Source organism: Dipodomys ordii, unplaced genomic scaffold (assembly GCF_000151885.1).
Source record: "Dipodomys ordii isolate 6190 unplaced genomic scaffold, Dord_2.0 Scaffold73, whole genome shotgun sequence".
Taxonomy (NCBI): domain Eukaryota; kingdom Metazoa; phylum Chordata; class Mammalia; order Rodentia; family Heteromyidae; genus Dipodomys; species Dipodomys ordii.
The window spans coordinates 689,228-705,919 of NW_012267289.1; the positions used below are offsets into that span (position 1 = coordinate 689,228).

Here is a 16,692-nt window from a genome sequence, read left to right on the forward strand (position 1 = left end):
TAGTCATGATTTTGCCATCTGCATATTAGTTAATGCCTAATTGCATAATAACCCCTAAATTAAGTTTTAGCATTAAGAACTGATTTGGTCACAGTGTAAGAGCATATATAAATACATCAGAAATATATTTTTCTAGAATACGTGCATCTGTATTTATGAGCATTTATCTTAGGGACGCAAAACTGATTTAACATTCAAAAATCAAGGTAATTCACCTTATTAACAAACTTAAAAAAGTCATGTGATAAAATACCACAGACCAACTCTTAGGATTAAAAAAAAATCTACTCTGAATAATCTGAATAGGGAACGTATTCATAAATTCCCTTCCACATTCAAATTTGGGGAAAAGGTCTTGCTTGGTTAAAACAAATATAATAATAGAATATCATCAGTAAGATGTACTTTATTCCATGTAGTTATGACCCTAAAGAAATAAAGGCATTTTTACTTTTCCTTCTGGAAGACCATCTAGTAAGTCAAGAGAAGAGTAGAGTCTTTCAGCCTACTAGTTGTCACATGATAGAATAATTATACACATTTTATGTTAAAATGGAAGTTTAAGGAGAAATAATGAGCCTCCTTTAAGACTCAGCATCTTTGAGGGAAACTGTAACAAAGGAAAGATACTCATTTGAAGATTTAGTAATGGCTAAGGCATAGTTATTAAACTGAAATAAATCTGTACTTGTTATTTTATCAAGTACATTTACATAATGCCACAGGAGTAATCAAATAGAATTCAAAACCCAAAGCACTATGTTATATCCATAACTTCTCTCTCTGAGTACTCTTAAAACTTATGGATGGCGAGTTTTGTCAGAAAGTTCTCTTTGGAAACTGAAGAAAGGACAGTCCGATATCTGTTATGAACTGTCATTAGTAATTTAGTAGAGCTAGAAGGCAGTTCAACAGAGTAGACAGAAAATTAAAACATGGGCAGTCTCTGATTGGAAATTTATTCATAGCAGGTAATGAAATAGCACAGTCAGGGTCTCTGGCATTACTCAGAGTGAGAGATTTAATTCTGATAATGTTGATGATGGCACTTGAATCAGAGACTGTAAATGGTGACAGGCTGTGACATACAGATAAGATGAAACTGAGCACATATCTCTGCTGATGGAATACTATATAAGATAGTTTTTTTTCAAACATTCTACATAATAATTTTAAAACTTACTATCACTTTTACCAAATACCATTTTATGAGTATTTGTCAATTTATTATATTAACAAACCTATGTAAAGTTTGAAAATAATTTGTATTTAAAATATGTAATACAGTTTTGTTTCTGATTTCATCCGCATATGGAAAAAACCCTCAAAATTACAGGTAGAGTACTTACAATATGGAGAAGGTAAAAATAGAATATTGGGTTTTTATGTACTTATATGCTTATAGGGATATAATAAGTAAAAGTATATTATTTATATTTATAAAGAAAATTTGCATTGGATTTTGTCTGCATTTAGCCCTTTCTAATTACCTTCATGGATATTACTACGTTTATGATACAAAGTATACTTAAAAATGACTTATTTCAGATTTAACTCTATGCAACAAATATGGCTGAAATAAATAAATAATAAATAAACCTCTTCTGAATTTTTGAATACACTATTAATTCTCTTTGATAAATTTAAGTATGGAAATTTGAATATATAGATTAAAAGTTCCTGCATGTTCTTCCGATTGAAAAACAAGGTTGCTGTTCCCTCACTCTGTGATTGATTGATAGTTAAATCACCTGTCAGATCCAGACCATGTGAAATGCTATTCTGCAAATACAGTTTTTGAGATTCCATCCTTCAAGAGGGCTCAAGTCATATCTGGATTGTGCTTCTGAGAGAGGAACTGAATTCCTTGCTCTTAATGTCAGGGCTGCACTCCTAGCTGACAGTCAGCACTAAATATCAGTTTTGTGATTCTTCCACTCCTAATTATGGCAACTCAGTGACACAAAAAGCAAAAGAAAAAATAAATGAAACAACTTATTGAAGTATGCCCCAATTATGAATTAGAACAAAGACTTGCTATAAACAAAAGAGCAGAATAGGACTTTAATCATGAATGCCAAGACTATAAAAACAATTTCAGCATACAATGAATCAGTGTTAAACTACATGTGCCACTGCAAATAAAAATTGGAGCTAAATGTAAAAGAAAAGACACTTTCTCAATCTAATACAAATTTCATAAGTAAATCTTTAATAAATTTGTACATGAGTAATGAGACAAAAATTGAAAGAATTCCAACACTACTGGCATATGATATACTGTAAAATCTAATTATTATGGAATTTGTGGAATAGGGCTGTACAAGTTCAATCTGTACACTTATTTTCTATATGTTAACAGTGTCATAATTTGGAGCAAAACACAAAACTACTTCTATAAAAATTGAAAAGTGTAGACATTAGTCAAATGAAACATTTCAAATAATAGAAACTACATTACAGAAGATTAAGCCAATATGGCAGAGCATATACTTTTTGAATGCTCGTAATAAAAATAACAATCATAATCTAAAACTATAAGACACACTGTTGATAAAACTATGTACCTGAGAAAGATTACTAACATAATGAGAAATAAGCCATCATATATTCTTGAATTTATCTCAGTTCCTATAATAGACATGTTCTCAATTTTTATAATAAATAATTTAAAATAATCATACATAATCTCTTTCTCTTTCAAAAGTTGGGTAAGTATAAATACTGAATGTACAGAAAAATGCATCATAAAGCTATTTTAATAAAGAATTATTTCATAACCAAAAAATCCATCTAGGTAGTATATTTCTTTACAAGGTGTAGTTCTATAGAATAATTGTTATAAAATGTAAAAGTCTGTAATTTAACATGTGACTCATACTTCTCAGTTTTCAGGTTGAAGTGAATCTTAATTCATTCAAAATGGTGCAAAGTCAAATAGTTTTTTTATGGGCATTCTACATTACAAGATCTATTTATCTGTCATAAATTCATAGCATATAAAGCAGTATTCAAAAAAATGACACAAATACAAAATACCTTCAAAGAGGGCATGGTACCGACTCCCACTTTCTGCATCCTCTATTAATAAAAAGCATGAGAACAAGAATGATGAATGGATTTGTACCAGAGTCAAGTCAGGTCTGGAACCAGGCCAACTCTACCTTTTTATCATCTATTGTGTTTCTTTATCTAACAAGAGTGACTCTACCCACCCACCCCCAACATATATATTAAGTAATACATGCCATTAAGAAAAGAGTGTAGCAAAACAATGTCTTTAATGGATACAATATCTAAATTTATGTTGAAAAATAGGAATTCTTAGTTTTCTAAAAATATTTTCTGGAACATTTTCTGTCACGGGTACATGTATGCATATAATGGAAAATGTGAAAGAAAATTATCAAATTATTTAGAATAAATTAATTGTAAAAGTATTAATTACACAATTTGAGTGTCCTATACCAATATGCTTACAACCACAGCATGCTGTTTTTGGAGTCTGGTAAATTTGTATATAAAAAACGAGCTCTTCAAGGATCTAACTCAAATCAAAAACCTAAAATCCTTTATGTTAATCCAGGCACTACTGTCTCACACCTGTAATCCTAGTTACAGGGGCTGAGATCTGAGGATCAAGATTCGAAGCCATCCTGTACAGGAAAGTTGATGAGACTCATCTCAAATAACCACCAAAAAGCCAGAAATGGAGCTATGGTTCAAGTGGCAGAGCACTAGCCCTGAGCCAGAAAGCTCAGGGACAGTGCCCAGGCTCTGAGTACAACCCCAGGATACTCTCTCTTTCTCTCTGTCTTGTCTCTCTCTCTGTCTTGTCTCTCTTTCTCTCTGTCTCTCTTTCTCTCTGTCTCTCTAACACACACACGCACTCACACACACTCACACACACACATACACAGAATTCCTTTATGTTCCTATGCAGCAGGAAGCTAATCGTACAAAATATTTTTAGGATGCCTATGTTTCTAACGTGTTCCATCAGGAAGAGGAGAATGGACATTTCCACTTCTCCTCATTCTCAGACTCAAAATGTCTAATTTTGTGAAGTAGTTTAGGCTTCAGATTTTCAGATTAAAATGTCTAATATGTACATTAGGTATTTGGTGTTTTACAAGCTTAAAGATGAATGATGATGTATTTTCACTTCAGATAAACATTAGTTGTACCTTTTCTGAGTGTTTGCTTTTGAATGTGTATTACATTTTGAAATTTAAATTTAATCAGGTAAAACATCCCTGAATTTAGATGGTCAAAGAGAACAGAGGTGTGTTTAATCTTTAACCATCTCAATAATAAACCTTACAACATGGATTATATAATGAGTTGGAGGCTAGCTAGCCTGGAGCAACTGAAAAATGAAACTTTAAAATGGAAAAAAGATCCTTAGTTTAAAAAAATATACATACAAATAAAATAAATACAAATAAAATGTACTACATTTTATTTGTACATACAAATAAAAATGTACTATTAGCATTATTGATAATTATTATTTATTGTTAATTTATTAATCAATTATTGACTACTTATTAAAATTAATAAATTAATTTCAATCAGGGTTATAGCATTATTAAAAACAATCAGTGTAATCTTCTAAAATGTCCTGCTAATAACAATTTGGATTTTTTCCTACGATTAAATGGAAGTGATAAATTAGTGTTTTAGATATAAAACATGATAATGATTAAAGCACTTGGATGGCAAAATAATCAGTATATTATGAATGATATACAATTTGTAAAAAAATAACATTGCGTGCTATAAAGACTTATGCTAATTCCATACTTGGGTGATCGTGAATAGTTATAACCTGGTTTTTGGTAGAATGATCCCAGATGCTCCTCAATGAATAAATGGATCAAGATAATGAAATATATATTACACAATGGAATTCTATGCTTCTATCAGAAAGAATGACATTGTTGCATTCGTAAAGAAATGGAAAGACTTGAAAAAATATATATTAAATGAAGCAAGCAAGACTCAAAGAAACTCAAAGACTCAAAGTAACAACTAGCATATTTCTATGATATTTGTAGCAGAGGATTACAATAGCTCAATACCTAAGTGCATATGACCATATTAAATGAAGCTTATCAAAATGAATTCCAAGAAATGAAAACAACAGGTTTTTTTTAATGTACCATTTGCAGTTATTTCTTTCTCTTCTTCTTCTTTTTTCCCTTGGTTTATGCCCCTTTTGTCTTGTAAGTAAGTTTATCTGATTTGTGGAAAGGAAAGGAAATCACAGAAAAGATGGGACAAAGGGCGAACCAACGCGACAGTGATACTCACTAGACACTAAGTTGGAAATGGACTTTACAGCTCAGTGGAGAGAGGAATGGGGGAGGGGATGGGCAAAGTGGCAGAAAATGAGGGAGTGGGTAACACTGTTCAAAAAGAAATGTATTTACCTTACATATGTAACTGTAACCCTTCTGTATATCACCTTTATAATACAAAAAGAAAATGTACATATACAATGGCATTTTAATCAACCATTAGAAAAAAATGATGTACCAGTTATAATGAAATAGAAAGACTTCAAACCCATTATGTTAAGTGAACTAAGCCATGCCCAGAGAGAGAAAGGTTGCATGTTTTCTCTCATATGTAGAAGCTAGAATTAACTTACAAACCAATAACTAAATACATTAGGTAGCATATGTGTGAGTGTGTGTATGTTCATGTTCGTATTAATTGAATTATGGTAGATTCAAGGGAAAACTCCAATAGAGTAATTCCTTAAAAAGGCAAAATCAAAGTTCAACAGAATGAATACCAGAAAACAGGCACGTAAAAGGGGTGAGTTGGGGCAGGGGGTGTCACAGAAAAAAGGGCAGAAGAATAGAAGAAAAGAGGGGAGATACAGTCAAGAATTCAATGCATATCCTACAAATTAAAGAAAAGTGAAGGGAGGGGTGTTAGGACGGATGGGTGAAACTGTTGAAAGGGGTGACATTGATCACGATGCATTATATTCATAAGCTTTTGTTAAATGGCAAACTCCTATGAACAACTACTTAAATATAATAATTAAAAATAGAAGCCAGGTGCCAATGGCCCACACCTGTAATCCTATCTACTCATGAGGTTGAGATCTGAGATTCATGGTTCAAATCCAGACAGGGCAGGAAAGTCCATGAGACTCTTACCTCTCATAATTTTTTCAAAAAAAAGCCAGAAGTAGCCTTGTGGCTCAAGTGGTAGAGAGCTATCCTTGAGCACAGAGAGCCTCAGGGACAGAGACTAAGCCCTAAGTTCAAGCCCCAGGACCAGCAAAAGAGAGGGGGGAGGGGAGAGGAAGAGAGAGAGAGAAAGGAATTGTCCAATGGAAACCACAAGTGCACATATAATTTAAAAAAAATTGAGAATGTTAAATACTAATAGCAAGGATATACATACAGTGAATTTAGTTAAATTCATTTAAGCAGACTTATATACAAATAAATAAGTACAGAAACTTTCTGTTGTGTACATTCCTACCTGGAGTAGATAAACAATCTGCTATCCCAAAGTTTGTGGGTTCCTCTAGGTCCTGAATGAAAGTAACAGGAATCGGTCCCATCGAACATATTCAATCCATCTTCTGAATTTTTTGAAGCATGGCTGTGTACCACATCTAAGAGGACTACAATACCCATTGAATGGGCTGTGTCAATAAGTTCTTTTAGCTCTTCAGGTGTTCCAAAACGACTAAATGTAAAGAAAACAGGAAAAAAAATGTATATCACATGTAAAGCAAATAGCCAATTACATTCACATAAAGTGATTTTGCTCAGCCCAGTATTAAATGTTTTAAATAAGCAAATGCAACTTTATATGCTATTTACATACAACTCAAAGCTCCATGTGCTATTAAGCAAATTTAAACATACTAAAAACAATACTTTAAATCAAGGTATTCACTGAAGATTTATAGTCTAAAATTTCTCACTTGAGACTATAAAAAATGTCTAACTCTGCTTTGCTATCCTTCAACCTGCTGGTTTTCAACTCAAATGGAAACCAATCATGGCTATTCATACTCATCTGTTTGCCCATCCCTTTGGACATATGTGGTTGAGATAGGATCCAGTTTTTGGATTAAGAACATACTTGCTGTACCTGTTCCCAAACTGCAATGCCTTTGTGTAACCATGGGCCAAAAGAAGGGCCGTGTGTGTCACCACCCAAACAGAAAAGTTGGGGAGCTCACATGTATACTTATATAAGTTAAAAGCAGTAGCTGGCTTGGTATTTGGGTTTAGGCCTATAATACCAGCTCCTTGGGAAGAGAAGGCAGAAGGACGATTGTTGGTGGCTAAGCCTAGGCAAAAAATGTTAGTGAGACCTTATCCCAAAGAACAAGCTAGGCACGGTAGTACACCCATAACATCTCAGCTATGTAAGAAGCATACTTAAGAGAATCACAGTCTAATATTGGCTGGGCAAATGGATAAGGCCTATCTAAAAAATTACAAAAGCAAACAAGGGCTGGAAATGTGGCCCAAAAGGAAGACTCCTCGCTTGGTGTGCACAAATCCCTATGTTCAAACCCCAGTATAGGCAAAAATAAGTCTCCTAATCTACATGTAATTAAAAAAAAATCAACAAGGTTTCTATTTATCTTATGTAAAATCTCCACACACTAAAGCTGTCCCTATATCAACTCTGCCCCTTAAATAAATAATTACTCTCCTTCTTAATTGTTTATGGCTCTACCTCACTAGAATGCTCCTTGCCAGCAGGGGCTTGTCACAGTGTGCTCCGGTGTGAAACCACGAAGTACTTAGTAAAAAGCAAGTCTCCTGATGGGGTACTCTACCTAGCAGCAGGAGCTCTATTTTCAAAATGTAAAAAAAGTCCTGACATCCTCTACTACTACAAACTATACAGGGCTCTGATCATCAGGATAAAGTTCTTATTACAGCCAAATGCACACTCTACTTTCTGGCAACTTTCAATAACATTATCTTGTCTTATAAGATTTTACAATTCTCTTTTTATTTCAACCACATACTCTTTGTTTCTACTTACTTAACTACATATTCAATCAATGAGTAACCTTAAAGTTTCACTCCTTCCTTCCTTCCTTCCTTCCTTCTTTCCTTTCTTCCTTCTTTCTTCCTTCCTCCTTCGCTCCCTTGCTCCCTCTCTCCTTTCCTTCTTTGCTTTCTTCCTTCCTCATTTTTATTTTTTATTTTTGGCCAGTCATGGAGCTTGAACTCTGGGCCTAGGCGCTGTCCTTCAGCTCTTCAGCTCAAGACTAGGGCTCCACCACCTGAACCACAGCACCACTTCTGGTTTTCTGGTGGCTTAGTGAAAATAAGAGTTTCATGGCTTTTCCTGCCCGGGCTGGCTTTGAATCATCATCTTCAGATCTCAGCCTCCTGATTAGTTAGTATTACAGGCTTGAGCCACCAACACCCAGCTCCTTCCTTCCTTTTTTCCTTCTTTCCCCTCCCTCTCTTTCTTTCTGAGACTGGAATTTAACTGGATATCTGATGCTTTTGCTCACTAGCTGGCACTCTACTACCTGAGCAACATTTCCAGCACCCCCATTTGTTTATCAAATGCTTCGTGAATTACATACCATGAGACATAAATTTTCCTATTTTCTGAAGATTCAGCAATAAGCAATATAAGTATCGCTGTTCTTGTGAAATGTATATTATGATTAGGAGACAAATGAGCAAAATATATGAAATAATACACAGAATTAATAGTGCCAAGGGGAAAAAACCTAGTAGAAAGGCAAACTTCTGGATGCTGGTGGCTCATACCTATAATCCTGACTACTCAGGAAACTGAGAGCAGAGAATTGTGGTTCAAAGTCAACCCAAGCAGAGCAGCATATGAGAGTCTTATCTTTAGTTAATCACCAAGCAGCCCTAAGTGGAGCTGTAGTAATAGAGTGCTGACCTTGTGTATAAAAGCTCAAAGATAGTGGTCATGCCTGGAGTGAACGGCCCAAGACTGGCACAAAAAATAAAACATAAAAGTGAGGTATTCTATTTTAAATAGATTCACTAGAAAGTTTCAGAGAAAAGGCAATATTTGAGTAAAACACAAAAAGTAAGGCAAGAAAAGAAAGGGATAAGGATAGCTCAAGGAATATTAGAGAAGAAGGAATAGCAGGTACAGTGCACAGGGGAAGGAATAAGCTAAGAGCACTTGAAGAACAGCCACCAGGATAGAGGAGCTGGAGTAGAGTGGTCAAGAAGGAAAGATGTGAATCTATAAAGCTTTACAAGACCCAGATCAATGCAAACTTCAGAGCCAATATTAGACTTATAGCTTTCCATCCATAAGAGACACAGTTATGAAAAAAGACACTGCTATGGTTTTCACCTTAAAATTATTACTCTGGTCATGATGCAGAAAACAGACATTTGAACTGAGGGTGTAACAGCAAAGGAGAACTAGTACAAGAAAAACCAAAGACCAAATAGAGCTACTGAAATAACCAGGTAAAAGAAAAGAAAATTTTACTTGGGTAGTAGTAGTAAGGGCAGGTGGGTAGCCAGATCTGGGATATAATCTGAAGTAGCAGATGGTGGGGTTTTATAATAGCTAGAGTGTAGATACTGAAATGGAATACAAAGTATAATGCCAAGATTTTGGCTTGTACAATTAGAAGATGAAAACATTATTTGTTGAACTAAAGAAAATGGAGATTAGAAAATAAGATAAAGAATTCAATTTGGGAAATACTATATTGAAGATATGCATTAGCTATCACACACACACACACACACACACACACACACACACACACACACACGAATCAGGACTGGAAATTTAAATTTGGGAGGTGGCTTAGGAGAGTATACTAAAGCTCTAAGTATGGATGCACACAGAACAGAATGGAAACTAGGATTGAGTAATGGAAGGTCCAATATTAAGTGCAAAAGAAGCTGAAGGAGAGCAAAGGAAATAAAGAATAAGAACCAGTAGGCTTGGCAATATAAAAAGTCATTATAATGTTCAAGATGTCAAGTACAGAAAAAAACATTAAGGAAGACAATTGTGCTAAATAGTGTTAGTCATTCATATAAGCTGTGCTTATTATATTTGAATTGTGAAAGTCATCAGTGTCCCCAAGAAAAACATTTTCAGAAAACAGACAGGTTGTCTGTAGTAAAGAATTCAAGAAAGAACGCAAGTGTAGAATTTGGACAACAAGGACTTAAAAAGATAATTAGATAACTACTTGGGTATCTTTTTTCTATCTGAAATGTTATTGAAAAGACCTACCTTTCCTTTCCTCTAGCTAATATAATCATGTTTTGGATCTCACTTCTAATATTGGTTCAGATCTAATCTAAACTGGACAAACATCTAGCTTCATAATACTGTAACAAAATTTTCTGTACCAGTAGAAATCATAATATGTATGATTACTGGATTAGTGTGTATACTAAACCATATGTGAAGTAATGCCTACCATCATACTGTATCCACAAAACAATGCTGGATTTGTTGAGTTTGTTGTCACATATGAACAACTCTGCCATAACAGCAAAGGGCTTCTCAGATCCTTCTGCCCTAGAGATTCAGATCTTTATCAAACATTTTTTAGTGAAGTTTGTACTTGGGTCAATCTCTCCACAAAATGGAATGAGCTGTTTCAATAATGGTTTCCATAAGACAAAATTTTTTGACTAAATCATGGATCTCAAAACATATAAATGTTTCTGCAGGTACACAAATGATTACTGTTTTTTGAGAGAATTATTTATTAGAAGTTATACCATGAAAAGTGATATTAAATCAGGGCCAATCTCTAAGCTAGAGAATGGAGAGTCTTATAAACTTGGTATAAGAAAATGTCTAGCTTCAAGCAGAAAAGGTCAAAACCTATGTACATATGACCATATGACCATATAAGATGAACCCCAAGATAGGGACACAACACGTTTTATCTTGGTTGCTGCTATTGTTTTTAATGTACTATGTGATTTTTTTTGTTTCTTTTGTATGTTCTTTCCCCATGTTATAACTCCTATTTTCACTGTATTTGATTCCTGTGCCCTCATCTTTTTTTGGGGGGGGTCAAGTCATGGGGCCTGAACTCTGGGCCTGGGCTCTGTCCCTCAGCTCTTCAGCTCAAGACTAGCACTCTACCACTTGAGCCACAGCACCACTTCCAGCTTTTTTTATTTTTCTGCTTATGTGGTGCTAAGGAATCAAACCCAGGGCCTCATGCATGCAAGGCAAGTACTCTACCACTGAGCCACCTTCCCAGTCCTGTGCCCTCATCTTGTATACACATTTTTCTAATTTGGGGAGAGGAAGGGAAATAACAAAATGCTGAAACAAGGATACAGGTTGAGCCATTGTAATAATGATATGTACAAGACACTGTATTTTCAGGGGTGATGGGAGGAGTTGGGGAGGTGGAAAGGGAAGGGATGGTAGGGGAAAAACAAAGGAGAAGATAACAATGCTTGATAGGAAATGTAACTTATTACCTTACTCATGTAACTGTAATCTCTCTGTACAGTATCTTTACAATAAAAAAAATCTAGCTTCTACTGAGTTTAGTAGACATAAAATGGGATACAAAATAATATGTAAAATGTTAAAATTCATTTTATTTACACTTTTGGTCAAAATAAAATCAATATAATTATAATTAAAGACTTGTATTTTACCTTGAAGCTGCAAAAAAGCTTGTTATTTGATACCCAAAACTGGCATAGTATGCATGCTCCATGATAGCCATCAATTGAATGCAATTGTATCCTGTATAGGCAAAAATCAAAGTCACACTGTAAAAAAGTAATGGGAAAAAAAGCATGTTCTAAAGACATAAACCTAACAAGCAAAAGCTCTGATTAGTTTGAAAAGTTCTACGGCTTAACAGCATTTACATGTCTGACCTTCTAACACAAAATTGGACATTTAGTCTTTTAGAGTTACAGTCTGACTAGCTATTTGAAATGTCTTCCTTTTAACAAGCAATAAACGATATGTAAATTTACACTTAATTTGGCTTCAGAATATTAAAGATGGAAATCTGCATATGCTAAAACTTCACTTACACTTGTAATATCCATAGTGAAGAATAGAAAAAATAAAACAGATCCTATAACATAAGACCTATTTTGTTCATATGTCAGTCATTTTTACCATATAACACAAAAAATCCCACTGCATTCATTTTACGCAAATAGCCTCCTACAGTCTGTATTAATGTTTCTAGTTTCCCCTTTGTTTTGCACCTATAAAATTGCTCTGAAGTTGAATGTGTGCACAGAGATACATATACACATATATCACCACCCTTTCTCTATCCAAATATATTTTGCTCTAACACTAAAGAAAGTGAGGCAAAAAGCAAGTAATGTATTTTTAAAATATACAACACTGAATCATAAATTATAGACAGAGATAAATTATAGAGACAGTTATACATTTGAAATATTTTAAAATTACTTGAAAAACATCTTTAATATTCTATTTCAATGACACATTCATATAAGCTTCATGATTCATAAGGTTTGCATGATTCATAAATTCTTCAATTTACTTAAATATATAAATGTACTTGTAAACAAACAAAAGTGGCAAATTTCTTCCTTCCTTCCTTTCTTTTTTTTTCTTTTTTTCTTTTTTTGGTCATGGGGCTTGAACTCTGGGCTTGGGTGCTGTCCCTGTACTCTTCAGCTCAAGGCGAGCTCCCTTCTCCACCTCTTGAGCCACAGCACCAATTCCGGTTTCCAGTAGTTTATTAGAGATAAGAGTCTCATGGACTTTCCTGCCCAGGCTGGCTTAGAACCACGATCCTCAGATCTCAGCCTCCTGAGTAGCTAGGATTACAGGCATAAGCCACCGGCACCCGGCTTTGGTTCTTATTTTATAGTTCCATATACCCAAGCTTCAGTGTACTATTAATACTGAAACAATTACAAATTCATACTCTGAATTAGTGATTTATTCTTTTAAAGGGAGAATATATTCTTCCATAATTTCATTATCTAGTGAGAAGTTACTAGTAATTGCTACTTTATTGTAAAATAGTTTACGTTAATTCTACTGACACTAATAGAAATATTGCTACAGAAACTTGTTCATATTGCATAAATCAAGAATATCATAAAATTTAGAACTTATAGTTTTTTATTGTGCAATATATATTCTTATGATGAAACATACTTTTGTACTTTCAATATTAACTTTTATATAATTAATCCTAATTGGATTTATTCACTTTCTAAGAACACTAAGCTAAACTATCCTCCAAAACATGAGCCCCTTGGCAGAAGTAATATAGTTAAATGTATTTCATCTGCCTGCTTAGACTTTGAAGCAGACATAAAATGTGCTGTTGGAAATTTTAACTATAAAAAGAAAAATAACGAAGTATGTTCTGAATCAACAATTCATCAATATATTATTAATTCTCATTATTATTCTGATGAGAACAGATTCTATATCACTCTAACACATGACTTTTTCTCACTATATGCCTAATATTGAAGGTTATTTATAAATGTCTGTTAAGTAAGTCATCCAGACCTAAACAATGACTTAGTTTGAAAATGAGTCCCAGGTATCTTACAAATATACCGCTTCTTCTCTACGCCACTAAAATGAACAGGCTATAATCAATGGCCACTTTGATTAGTAAAAGTTATCTTCTGTAGAAAAGTAATTATGCTTATATATTTATCTACAATTTTAGAAGCCATCAGTTCATATTACTTAAAATTGAAATTGGAATAATATCTTGAATTTTTATGCTCTATCTTAATCCATTTCTCTTTTCTATGCTATCGCTATTACAGAGTAATTTGAGGAGCCTAAAATAAAATGCATTTCTATTACATATTTAATCTCTTAACAAAAAAAGAGACACTTGTAATTAGCTTTTCTAATAGAAGAAGAGACTCATTAAATTTTTATCTGAATAAAAATCACAGTTATTACTTACCAAGCTCTTTGATTCTTGGTAGTACATTGCATGTAAAATGTTTGTAAGAAGCTATTTTTCCTTCATGAGAAGATATTCCCACATGAGATTCATAAATTCTGAGACTTTTTGGCTTCTTTGGTCTAGAATGCTGAAACTGCAGAATATAAAATTAAACTTAGAATTAAAAAAAGAACTTAGGTATTCAAAAAATTTGTTTTAAGGGTTTTTAATGGACGTTTTAAAAGAAAACATGCAGTGTTCATGTATTATTATTGAAGAGGTTCTATTGGTTCTGTTTTGTTTTGTTCTTTAGAATAAGTTTTCAAGGAAAAGAAATGCATTAATAACTATCAGACTGAAAACATTTTTTAATGAGCTCCAACAATTTTTAAGACCAAAAAATGACTTCTAAGATACATGCCACATTTTGTAACAACACAGTCATAAAAGTTCCAATTAATTCATTTATGAGATAGCCATCCAAATTTCCTTTCCTGTGGACACTGATCTTGCTTCAAAATTCTGATAGTAAGAAATATTATTGAGTTGAAAATCTGATAAATCAGAGACAGTAGCTTTAAAAAGCAAATTAGTCAGCAGGGCACTTGTTGCTTATTCCGGTAATTATAGCTACTCAGGAGGCAGCGATGTGAGGATTATGGTTTGAAACCAGCTGCCAAGAAAGTCTGAGACTCCTCTATAATTAGCTACTAAAAAAAAGTGGGAAGTGTAGCTATGAATCATGCTAGAATACTAGTCTTGAGCAAAAGCACTTAGGGACAGCATCTAGGTTCTGAATTCAAGGGAAAAACAAAAAATCACTTCTTATAGAAGAGTATGTAGAAATTTGCTATGTTTTCCCTCTCCTCAAACACATGTTAAAACAAAAGCTTACTTGCTTACTTCTATATTTCACTGGCTACCAATGACAAACATAGATATGCATATAAGAGGAACACTAGGATGTAAAGAAGTAAACCAGTGGTGAGGAGAGAGATTTAACAATACTTTTAAGGTTACAAAGTAAAAATTTATTTTCCTAGAAATAGTGGAAAACACATTTATTTAAAGATTTGTTGCAGGGTGCTGGTTCATGCCTGTAATCCTATTTACTCAGGAGGCTGAGATCTGAGAATCAAAGCCAACATGGACAAGAAAGTCTGAGACTCTTCTCTCCAATTAACCAGCAGAAAACTGGAAGTAGTGCTGTGGCTCAAGTGGTATAGCCCTAGCTTTGAGCTGAAGAGCTGAGGAACATCCAGGCCCAGAGTTAAAGCCCCACAACTGACAAAAAGAAAAAAGGAAAAAAAAAAAAGATTCGTTGTTCTTACTTTATATGGGTGCTCAGGGTCCCAGTATATCCAATCATAATTCACATTACCATCTTCACGAACCACATATTTTGCCCATGGTGAAATACGATACAGGATCTCCCCACTTTTACTTGTGATCACCACCTAAAAAGAGAATAAGATATTATTGCTACAAAGTGATTGAAGGATTCTAACACAGCCCATAATGAGCATTGAAATACTAAGAAAGGAAGAAGTGAAGAATCCAAATCAACATGCCACTGTGTGTCCCCGAAGAACATATGCAATGGAGGATGGGTGTTGGTGCCTCATGCCTGTAATCATCGCTACTGAGGAGGCTAAGATCTAAGGACTGTACTTTGAAGTCAGATTGGGCAAGAAAGTCTGTGAGACTCTTAGCTCCAAAAAAATTCTCCCCCAAAAAGCCAGAAGTGGAGATGTGGCTCAAGTGATAGAGTCTTGAAAAAAAAAGCCCTCTAGGACAGAAAGTAGGCCCCTACTTCAAGTCCCAAGATCAGCATACTGTGTGTGTATGTGCACACATGTGTGCGTACACACACACACACAAAGATAGAAAAAAGAAAACAGAAAATAATATATCTAAATTTTAAGGACATTGATTTCTCATTGACTATTAAGAAAATATAATTACAGCATGAATTTAATGAAGTGACTTCATTAAATAAGATAATTCTTAGAAAAATACATTATGATTCTCTAGGAATTTCTATGACTGGAAATTTTCCCATCAATTCTGAACTTCTTTTACTAAAAATCCTCTACTATATAAAATGAAATATTTTTTATTAACCATCCTTATATGTTTATGGTTTTCAATAGCAAAAGAAAAATTCAAAATAAAACGTTTTACTGAAACCACCATGATAGATTTAGCCTACATATCAGATTTTTAATTTACACAGACATGGCAAGAGATTTTTTCCAGTGATTAAGATTGTAGGGTTGGTTTTTTTTTAATGCTGGAATTTTTTTAAATTTTTATTTATTTTTAATGTGAAAATACTGTACAGAGGGGTTATAATTACATGGGCAAGATAATCAGTACATTTCTTATCAAGCATTGTAGCCTCCTCCTTTGTTTCCCCTTCCTATCCCTTCCCATCCTCCCCCTGCCTCCCCACCCAATCCTCCCTGCCCCCCCACCAAAGTTGTAAAGTTCGTTTTCAACATAACGACTTGTACTTCTCATTGTTGCATTTTCCACTACATTTTCTAAAAGCAGATTGAGATTAAAAGCGAAATTAGGATCTAAGGCATTGAGAGAACATTCTTCAGTCTATCTCTGTTAATACAAAAAACTCAAGCATTCCGGAAAATTAAACATGTGTAAAACTTTATAAATTAGAAAAGACTTTCACATTCATGCTTTACTTGATTACAAAAGAGCTGTATGATTCATTTATTAAGTGAGATAAGAAAGGTGCCAAATGTTCG

The 16,692-nt window shown here is 33.9% G+C and overlaps 1 protein-coding gene across 1 annotated transcript in view; it reads right to left on the reverse strand.

Moving 5' to 3' along the window:
• The window catches only part of Gbe1 (glucan (1,4-alpha-), branching enzyme 1), a 207,985-nt gene that overhangs the window by 91,374 nt on the left and 99,919 nt on the right, over positions 1 to 16,692 (reverse strand). The window contains exons 4-7 of the mRNA XM_013024170.1: positions 15,256 to 15,381; positions 13,943 to 14,078; positions 11,661 to 11,751; positions 6,508 to 6,717 (exon numbers count right to left, since the gene is read on the reverse strand). Coding sequence (XP_012879624.1) covers positions 6,508 to 6,717; positions 11,661 to 11,751; positions 13,943 to 14,078; positions 15,256 to 15,381 — 563 coding nt within the window. The remainder of the gene's footprint in view (positions 1 to 6,507; positions 6,718 to 11,660; positions 11,752 to 13,942; positions 14,079 to 15,255; positions 15,382 to 16,692) is intronic.